This window comes from Leguminivora glycinivorella, chromosome 1 (genome assembly GCF_023078275.1).
Source record: "Leguminivora glycinivorella isolate SPB_JAAS2020 chromosome 1, LegGlyc_1.1, whole genome shotgun sequence".
NCBI lineage: Eukaryota > Metazoa > Arthropoda > Insecta > Lepidoptera > Tortricidae > Leguminivora > Leguminivora glycinivorella.
Genome location: NC_062971.1, coordinates 26,635,080 through 26,645,406, shown reverse-complemented (window position 1 = coordinate 26,645,406; position 10,327 = coordinate 26,635,080). Strand labels below are relative to the sequence as shown.

Here is a 10,327-nt window from a genome sequence, read left to right as displayed (position 1 = left end):
TTCCTAGATATCTTCGTCGTTACTGGACCGATTTTGAAAAATTTTTTTTTGATTGAATGTATATGCATACAGATTGGTCCCATTTTTCCCAGAACCCAGTTCTGGTGGTGGGATCCTGGAGAAATCGAGGGAACTCCTCAAATCTGAAAGGCATACATATGGTGATTTTTGTGTTTTTAAAGGAACAGCATGCATTTACGTACGGAACAGTGACATTTGGTGCAGTGGAACTCTTGATGATGGTCAGAATGGAACTCCTCAAATCTGAACGGCACACTTATAGTGACTTTGGTATTTTTATAAGAACAGCATGCACTTACGTCCAGAACAGTGACATTTGGTGCAGTGGAACTGCTGATGATGGTTAGAACGGAACTCCTCAAATCTGAAAACGGCACACTTATAGTGACAATTTGGTATTTTTATAAGAACAGCATGCACTTACGTCCAGAACAGTGACATTTGGTGCAGTGGAACTGCTGATGAAGAGTGAGCCGCCCCTGGTTAGAGTTCCGTTCTGATAATCATTCTCATCTGTAAGTACTTCAGAATCATCTAAATTTCAAAATTGGTTCAGAAATGACGGAGATATCGAATAACAAACATTAAAAAATATACAGACGAATTGATAACATAATCCAACATTTGAAAGTATTTATCACCAGAACCCCAAGGAAGGCGGTCTTTTTTTCTTAAAAATTATTTTAATGTTATTCCTTTTTGTGTTTTAACTTTTGAAGCTTTTGAACTAGCTAGGTATTTAAGGCTACGGAAGTAGGTAACGTTTTACACTAGTCATTTGTTTTACAAGGGGTTAAACTTTTTGTTCATATGTAGTACCAATATTGATAGAATTGATACCCGAGCAAGCAAAAGATTCCAGGCCCCGTAGCCGAATGGCATTTCTCCGACGCCAAACGAAAGCGATACGCCGCTGGCTCTGTCGCGCCAATACGCAAGCGCGATAGAGATAGATATCTACTAGCGCTTCGTTTCGTGAGCGTTTCGTGAGCGATTGTGCCATTCGGCTAGCCACCCAGCAACGTTAAACCGCGGGCGTAATAGTGGACCGAAACATGGAATCTTGAACGTTATTACGATGGTTTCAAGGTACAAAGGATAAAGAAATAAAAAAAAAACAAATCTATCAATTTACTTAACATTTATTCAAAATAATCATTGACTTCCTGTCTCGCACAGCTCAAGAAGTGTAAAAATTGTCGCCTGCGGTGTTTCCGCCGGCCGATACGACCTTCGAACCTTCAAAAAAAGAGTGCACACCCATCTTAAATACCGGCAACGCACCTCCAACCTTATGTCTTGTCTGCTCGTTTGACTTTTATCGCATCGCATAAAAAAGGCCAATTCTACCTGCCCGCTTTGGGCACGTGAAGTGTATAACTGAAGCCTTTAGTTAAAACATTCCATCAAGACTATAGTTTTATCAAGAACGATTTAATACTGAACTGTTAAAGCCCATACAAAAAATCGTATCTCTAAGATGTATGGGTCTTTTAGGCCTAAAACTAGATGGCGCTGTTTGCAGCCTGGAAGTGGCTAAAATCATATTTTCCCCAAATATTTTGCGTATTTTCATGTTTTATTATACGACCGATCTGCGTACATTAGACCGACCTCGTACGACTGAGCTAAGTGGAATCGATGCGCGCGCGGCGAAATTAACGACCATATTTTACGTTTACTAACGCGAAAGAAAAACTCATGAAAACTCGAAAATTCGCGTTTTCCGGGATCTAAGGCTACGCTAGATCGATTTTTTACCCCCGAAAACCCCCACATAACAAATTTCAGCGAAATCGTTAGAGCGGTTTCCGAGATCGTCGGTATATATAAATAAATAAATAAATAAATAAATAAATAAATATACAAGAATTGCTCGTTTAAAAGTATAAGATTTTGATACTACCTACACATTTTGAAAACAATAAATTTGTAGCTAGGCATCATCAGTATATAGTTAGAGTAGTATTTAATAGGTGGCGCTAAAAAATCGAGGTATACGATTCTTTAGACTAAAAATATATATTACTAGCTTTTACCCGCGGCTTCGCCCGCGTAATAAAAGTATTCTTATTGAAACGTTTACAAAAAATAAGATTTTCATTTGGATCCGTAGGTTTCTTTGTAAGTAGGTACATCTGTCCGCGATTATTTCGATTAAGGTAAAGCGGGGCAATTCTCGACTGCCATTGTAACTGATCTATTTGCTGTACGGTCAGCCAAGAAAGTGGTTTACCACTTTTCGACTCTATTGATCGAAAAGTGGTAAACCACTTTTTTGGCCGACTGTACCTTACACATATTACTATTGTTTTAAAAGAAATTCTTGCAATGATTGTAGAATTGTTACACAGCGACCACAGCGTAGGTAGTAGGTACGAATATGTATGTATTTTACCTATATGAATATTTATACTGGGGAAACTTCATACAACCCACATAGCCAGTATCTCGACGCTATGGTCGGTAGGGTAAAAAGTACTTTCTTGCATTATCGCTTACAATTTTTTCCATTTTGCTTATACTTATTGCAAACGTAAACATATAAAAGGCAAGCAAACAACGATCTTCTTACAGCACATTGAATGTAATAGTTATTACAGTCTACAGATGCAGGATACTCGCCGATGCCTACTTACTAATCCCTTCCCACTGAGCCACCTGCATTTTACACTGCCTAGATATCGATTGCCGACCGATTATTCCGACCCCAATCCCTATTCTTATCCCTGTCCCTATCTCTATCCTTGTCCCCGTCCCCGTCCCCGTCCCCGTCCCCGTCCCCGTCCCTTATCCCTATCCCTATCCCTATCCCTATCCCTATCCCTATCCCTATCCCTATCCCTATCCCTATCCCTATCCCTATCCCTATCCCTATCCCTATCCCTATCCCTATCCCTATCCCTTCCCTATCCCTATCCCTATCCCTTCCCTATCCCTATCCCTATCCCTAACCCTATCCCGTCCCGTCCCGTCCCGTCCCGTCCCGTCCCGTCCCGTCCCGTCCCTGTCCCTGTCCCTGTCCCTGTCCCTGTCCTTGCCCCTGTCAAATTATCATGCTAATAGGAGGTGAACTTTGAAAAATCCTTTCTTAGTTCTCCTGGAACTTCCGTGTCAATTTGAAATCTCTTGAACCAGAAGTAAAGATAAAAACTAAACCTATACTTATGGCTATTTTGGATATTTTAACCCCATTGCACAACAACAGGGAGAAAATTTCTTTTCCACCTCATTAGATTTTAAAAACGTTGTATTTATCGTGATCAGCGACCCAATAAACCGTAAAAACGATACCCATATTAGTTTTTTGACTTTATCACCCCTTTTCACCCTTTTAGAGGTTAAATTTTCAAAAAACCTGAAACACGTCTTTAGTCATATGTTTTTAGGATCCCTCCTGTGAAGTTTCGAATAAAACAGTGAAACTAACATTGTTACCCCATACAAACTTTGAACCCCCATTTGACCCCCTTAGGAGGCGAATTTCGAAAAATCCATTCTTAGTGCTCCTCTACACTATATGAGGAACCTACGTGCCAAATTTGACATCTCTAGGACCAGCGGTTTCGGCTGTGCATTGATATGTCAGTCATCAGTCAATATCTTCTTTTATATATTTTTTTGATATTTAAACCCCATTGCACCACAGCAGGGGAGAAGGTATTTCACTTCCGCCTCGTTAGATTTTAAAAACGTTGTATTTATCGTGATCAGCGACCCGATAAACCATAAAAACGATACCCATATTGATTTTTTTACTTTATCACCCCCTTTTTACCCTTTTAGGGGTTAAATTTTCAAAAAACCTGAAACACGTATTCAGTCATATGTCTTAAGGAATCTTCCTGTGAAGTTTCGTATAAAATAGTCAAACTAATCTTGTTTCCCCATACAAACTTTGAACCCCCATTTGACCCCCTTAGGAGGTGAATTTTGGAAAATCCTTTCTTAGTGCTCCTTTACACTATATAAGGAACCTACATGCCAAATTTGAAATCTCTAGGACCAGCGGTTTTGGCTGTGCGTTGATATGTCAGTCAGTCAGCTTCTTCTTTTATATATTTAGATATAGTTTTGTGTGGAATAAGGTAGGGGTAGCCAAAAAAAGACATAAGTAGATACAGGCGCAAACTGATGGCATCCCGTAGAAAAAATGTAGTTTTGCGAATTGTTATTTGTACTGACAAGTTGTATTTTAATTGAAATGATTTATGGTTATTGAAATCAAATGATTATTTTAATATTTAAATATAACATGAAATTTATTTTTTTCAATATCGTATTTCATCCTTTTTTTTTAATATTTATCAAGGTGAAACGAAACGCAAGCCGCCATTTTTATCAAATGTCATTAAAAAAATCATAAGAGGGGAGTCGAGTGTCGCGACGAAAACAAGCTCCTTGTTTGTATTATTATTTTTGATAACATAGTCATTTTAATTACAATAATATCAGAAACACATTAATCTCTACACTTCTATGTATACTATGAGAACTATAAACCGTGATTTTAAGATGTGTTCCTGTAAAAAAACTACGAATCAATTGTGACGCTGATCAAATAGAATGCCGACAAAATGAAGCTTTTATCGCTGCTATTTACGATTATCACTACTCGCTACGTTACGACTGTCTTGGCGCAAAATGAAAACTGTACGAGGCCTAATTATCGGTGCGACTACAAGTTATCGGTGGAAAAACTTTCTGAGACTTTGGGAAAAAAGTTTAATGAGATAGTAGCAACAGAGCTCGGCAGTGATTATTCCACGCATTTCGAAGTACGCACCGCTTCAAAAGTGAGTCGAAATCAGCCCTCCGATAATGACCTGCTTTTCTCTATTGCCAGTAAAATAAGCTACAAGCTCTCTTCTGCGGCTACAATACTTAAAGATATGAGTAAAGCTATTAATGGCAACAATACTCCGTCCTTCACGTATCCCTGCCCGTTCAACTCTATACGTAAGTCAGTGTTTATTAAAAATGTTGAATTATTTGAAAACATGCCTTTGGATCCTAAGTCTCAAATGTTGGAGCGTTTCAAGGATTTAAAAGTGAAACGACAGTATTATCTATCACATATTGACTATGCAACAGATAAAGACTGTGTTACAATGCCACACTCCAATTTGAGATATCTTTATCACAAGGTTGTGCACCCAGACTCAAAATTAGTTGTTTTTATTATTGACAATAATATGAGCTCAGGATCACTGCAGCATGCAGTGAGAGTAGCACGAGAGATGGCCAATGCTCTTCAAAGTACTGATGTTATTGCATTGAAAATGACAAACACTACAGGATTTCTGAAATTTGATGACACATGCAGTAAAGATGGTGTATCCAGCCTAGGCAATGCTACAGACAACAATAAACTATTATTACGTGAATACTTTTCATTGCTGGACATTGCCCCATCAAATATTTCACCTCTGACTATAAATAAAGAACTAAAAGCTCTACTTGTTGAGAAATCATTACCTGCTAACAAATTGTTTGTATTTTTGACAGACACTAAGATTTTAACAAATGAAACATGGCTAAAAGTTTTTCCTTATTCAACAAATGATGATAACATGAAGTTTGCCATTGGCCTGATATATGAAAATGATGCAGCTAGAAACAGTTCTTTGGGAATATTTCACATGGAAAAGTGGCATAATCACTCCAGCAACCACTCTGTGCTTAGACTGCACATAAACAACAGTGGGGTGGTGGGGCAAGTAGCATCAGCATTTATTTCGCTATTACCTGATAAATACCAAAATAATTTAATCACAATTGAAGGCCCACTCTGGGAAGCAACAGAGAGAGACTTTATGGTGTCTTTGATCCTGCCTGTATCTTCCGGGATTCTAGGTTTAGATTTATATTGGTCTGATCTTGCAGAGGACATAATATACTTCAAAGATTTGAATTTAAAAAAGAGAGCATTTGTGATGGATTTTTCAGGTATAGTGCTTATGCACTCTTACTTTCCAAGACCTGAGACAGCATCGGAAAAAATCAAATTCACTTACTTAGAAAATGTTGAAGCATATGACTTTATTCACAGTGTAGAACAAGAAATGGTGTCCAAGAGTTCTGGTAACTTCACAGTCACTGATCAGAGTTCTAGTAAGTCTATTGTATATTCTTGGAGATGGATTGAAGATTTGTATATTGTTTGTATAGTTTCTGAAACAGCAGGAAAAAGTTTTTTTAACAAGACTAACATCTCAATTGCCAGAAGCAACAAGGAAATATTATTTCATAGATTAGATTTATTTCCTCCAAAAAATGGAAAAATATGTCGTCATTTCAAACAAATAGCCACAATTGATCAGGGTACAGTTTATTTGAGTCCTTCTAGCTTTCAGTCGCCATTCACTTACCTGTATGATATGGGGAATGGCCATGAAGCAGTTACTTATATGCAAAACTATTTGGCATATTTAAAAAGTGTTGCTCATGGGTTGCTCTCTAATCCGGGATTGAAAAATGAAATTCAGCAAGATGTAGGATTTCTTAATTCTCTATTGACATTTTATAAAAATCAGCATTTACATGGAACTTATTCCAAATATATAGTTAGAAGATATGCAGTAACTGAAAGTGGCGTACTTGTCATGTATCCTGGCACAGTTTTAGAATATGACTATGAACCAGTTCGAAGACCCTGGTTTACCTATGCTTTGGAAAATCCAGGAAAAATTATTCTTACTCCTCCAAATTTAGATGTGGGTGGTGCAGGATATGTGGTGTCAATTTCTTATGCTTTAAAGAGTCCTCTTCATCCCACTATGGTAGTCTCTATGGATGTTACCATGGGCTTTCTTTATAAATTGTTAATTGACAGCATGCCCTTATGTGAAGAGGCACATATTAAATGTTTCATAATGAATAACAGAGGATACCTGGTTTCTCACCCTGGCTTAATGGATCCTAACAGTTCGGGCCCCATTGAACAGCAGCATATCACTCATAAAGAGTCTATGATTGCAACAGACATGCTTAATCATAAAGGATTTGTCACTAAAAGATTATGCAATAATTTCTATGATAAGACCATACAGAGATTTTATGAATTTAATACTTCTCTTCCGCACATTCTTTCCAATGCAGTGTCTGGAGATCATTGTGTTCATTATTACATTGCAGCCATTCCCGGTACAAATGCCTTTATAGGCCTTGTTAACGCGTCCTGCGTTGCTGCCTCATTTTGTCCTTGCAGTATGGTGGATAGGCTCTGTCTTAACTGCAATAGGATGGAACAGACAGACTGTGAGTGCCCTTGTGAATGTACTTCTGAAATTTACGAGTGTCCAAACACTTTTACTAAGTTCAACCAGGAGATTCCGTTGTGCGGAATGATGCCAGAAAATAATAACCACAAGTCGCATTATTTTCACAATTTTGCTGAAACTTTGCAGGCATGTTTCGATTTTCAATGTGAAACGTATTCAACACGTTCATCTTGCTTGGGAGTGCTAGGTTGTGAGTGGTGTCAGGTTGATACAGATGGACATTCCCAACTTTCGACGCCATATTGCACTTCTCAGTCTTCATGCTTTAATGGAGTTCTTGGTGCCGTTACTCCATATGGCGAGGGCACCTTAGGCCACGTCAGTAGAGACGTTACAGGAAACTATTTAGGACCGATTGCTGGTTGTATTGTAACTATTAGTTTAGTAATAGCCGTTGCCATATATTGCTATAGGCAAAATGTTACGACGGCCAGTTGTCATAATTTATATGTAGACGGTCCCGCCGAGACTTGGCCAGATGCAGATGTACAGATGAGCCATTTGCAGTCTGATGATACCCACGATCTTTCTGGTCAAGATAAACTTTTGCCTGCCATGGAAATAGAGGCGCCTATTTCACCATACAGGGTGGTGACTGGCTACAGACGCCCGCACACGGCTGGAGGCTCTGATCATGGATATTCTACAATGACTCCGCATGAGGACTCTGAAGCGACTGGATTTTCGGTTAATGATCCAATAATTCTGTCAGATGACACAAAATCAGATATAAGTTGCCCACTTCCAGCTAAGATTAAGCCCAGATTAAAAGCTGGAGATCTTAGTGTGACTGTTCTTCCCTGTGGCAAAAATAGTATAATAGCTCCCGTGACTGTTCACAGACATATGGAAGCCTCATAATACATTTATAATATTAATCTACCTCTTTTGTACATAGCATTAGATGTTAATGTGGTCAAGCAGCTTCATTTTATTAAATGTGATATATTATATTATACATACTTGCGAATAATGTAAAAGTAACTTTAGTTAATTTAAGTATCAGAATTTTGGTTACTACACAATGGTGCTCTTCCTTGTTTTTGTACTGTAATGTAATATTGTACTTATTTTCAACTTTTTTATATACATTATTTAGTGAAGCAGAATATGTGGTGAATACTTGAATAGTGTGTTGGATTGGAACAAGTGGCGCTTGCGTGCTATCTTGCAACAGTAATAAGAACTGATTTTCTTCATCTTAGCAATTTATTTATTATCATGGAGATTTTTTTCTTAGGACAAGATTTCATACAAAAATAACTATTGTAAGTAGGTAGGTACTAGGTACCTATAAAAGTTCATCTTATTGACATGTAATTTCTGATTACCGATGTTTACTTGCCTTTGTCATTTGTAGTGCTAATTGATCAGTCCTCTGTTATGAAACATTGTATTTTCGGCCATTGTTGGAAGAAGACTATCAGACAGTGTCACTATACAGGTCTACTTGTATGTAAGTTTTACGTTGTAACTTTTTTATTAGCATTAAGATACTATAATTTTTATTTCGAGAATGTGCCAGTGCCTCCTGTATTATTAAATTAAGCGGACATATTTTTAAGACTGAATTGGATGTTGCATTTACGTGATGTAAGAATAAATTTTCTTTCGTAAGATTGACTTCATTATTTGACACTCTTCTGTTAATAAAAAAAAACAAAGAAGACTGTTTTAGTTATAATAAGTCAATCATACTTTATTAACAATCGCTGATATTGCTATCAAGCAAAGACAATACATGGTTGTATTGGTTGTTCTGATGGCGCCACACCGTTTGTTGATAGGTACCGGTCGGATGGCGCTAATATGTTTATAGCCCGTTTATGTGTCCCACTGCTGGGCAAATGCCTCTCCCCGTGGCCTCTCAGGTCCGAACCTGGAACCTGGCTTTTGTAAGATATGGCAACGTGTCACTGGACCGGATGAATGACGATGTCACGTGATTATGTTTGTTTATATTACCTTTGGGATATAAAAATAAAATTGAAGTAATCATTTTAAAGTTTCTTGTTTATTGCGCTTAGTTAGGTACTTATGCTAAAAGTTAAAAGTACAAAAGTCTATATTTTGTAATAGATAAGGTTGATATCCCGGTAAAAGGAAAACACTTTTTTCTCTAAGGGCAGTACATATTTCGATGAACACTGGACCCATTTAGGCTACGCCCTTTATAAAATGTAGGTACATTGGAAGGGTAGATCTTAGAAATAGATTTTTAATTTTCTGTTTTGTAGGTGGTCCCGCAATTGACAACGTTTCAAAATTTTCAATGTGCCTAAATCGAAAACCATTTCGAGATATACGCTTGTAGATCACATAAATCATTTTTTTAATTTTTTTTTCCGCATATTTAGTATAAAAAATCTTAAAAATAGTTTAAACGGGAAGTGACGTCAAATAGCTGATTTAGAGCTGCCACTATATCAAAAATATCTTCCAGTTGGGATGTCACTTGAGTTTGACAGTGAAACTTATCACATATGGAGTTTAGAAATATAAGGAGCGAAAGCTTTAAGTATCAGAAGTGCACATATAAAAGGAAAGATAGGTGGCGCTGCAATAGCAGGGAGATAAGGGTTTGACAATCTCTTAGCCTTATCGGTAGTGACCCCGCCTACGGAGCAAGAGGTCCCGGGTTCAAATCCTGATGAGATCTTTTTTTATTTTTTTCTACTAATATTTTTCTTCAATTTTTTTTATTTTTTTATTGTCCAAAAATATTTTGTTTTATTACTACTTTTCGAAATTTCATTCGCAAGACTTACAACATTACCTAAGAATCCTAACATGGGGCAAACAATGTTAAAGGGCTTAAATTAACATTTGTCTGAATAAAACAATAAATAAACTCAAATAAAAATACACAAAAAGAAAATTAATGTACAAAAAGCAAAAAGATCGCTGTCAGAATTACCCGAGAACCCGAACAAAACCCGAGAACATCTGCGTACGAAGCCAGCGCACTACGACTACGTCTTGACTTGCTGAGTCTGACGAAATCAGCCTAGAGAAAAGAACGT

At 37.4% G+C, this 10,327-nt stretch overlaps 1 protein-coding gene across 1 annotated transcript; it reads left to right on the top strand.

Annotated features, from left to right (window-relative positions):
• The first annotated feature begins 4,243 nt into the window (after nt 1–4,243).
• On the top strand, nt 4,244–8,923 carry LOC125224832 (VWFA and cache domain-containing protein CG16868). Its single transcript, XM_048128312.1, has one exon. The coding sequence runs from the start codon at nt 4,599–4,601 to the stop codon at nt 8,163–8,165; it is 3,567 nt and encodes a 1,188-aa protein (XP_047984269.1). The 5' UTR covers nt 4,244–4,598; the 3' UTR covers nt 8,166–8,923.
• Nucleotides 8,924–10,327: the final 1,404 nt, after the last annotated feature.

Bases quoted from the DNA above. Each gene is read 5' to 3' on its own strand.
- LOC125224832 (XM_048128312.1), top strand. From the start codon at position 4,599: ATGAAGCTTTTATCGCTGCTATTTACGATTATCACTACTCGCTACGTT.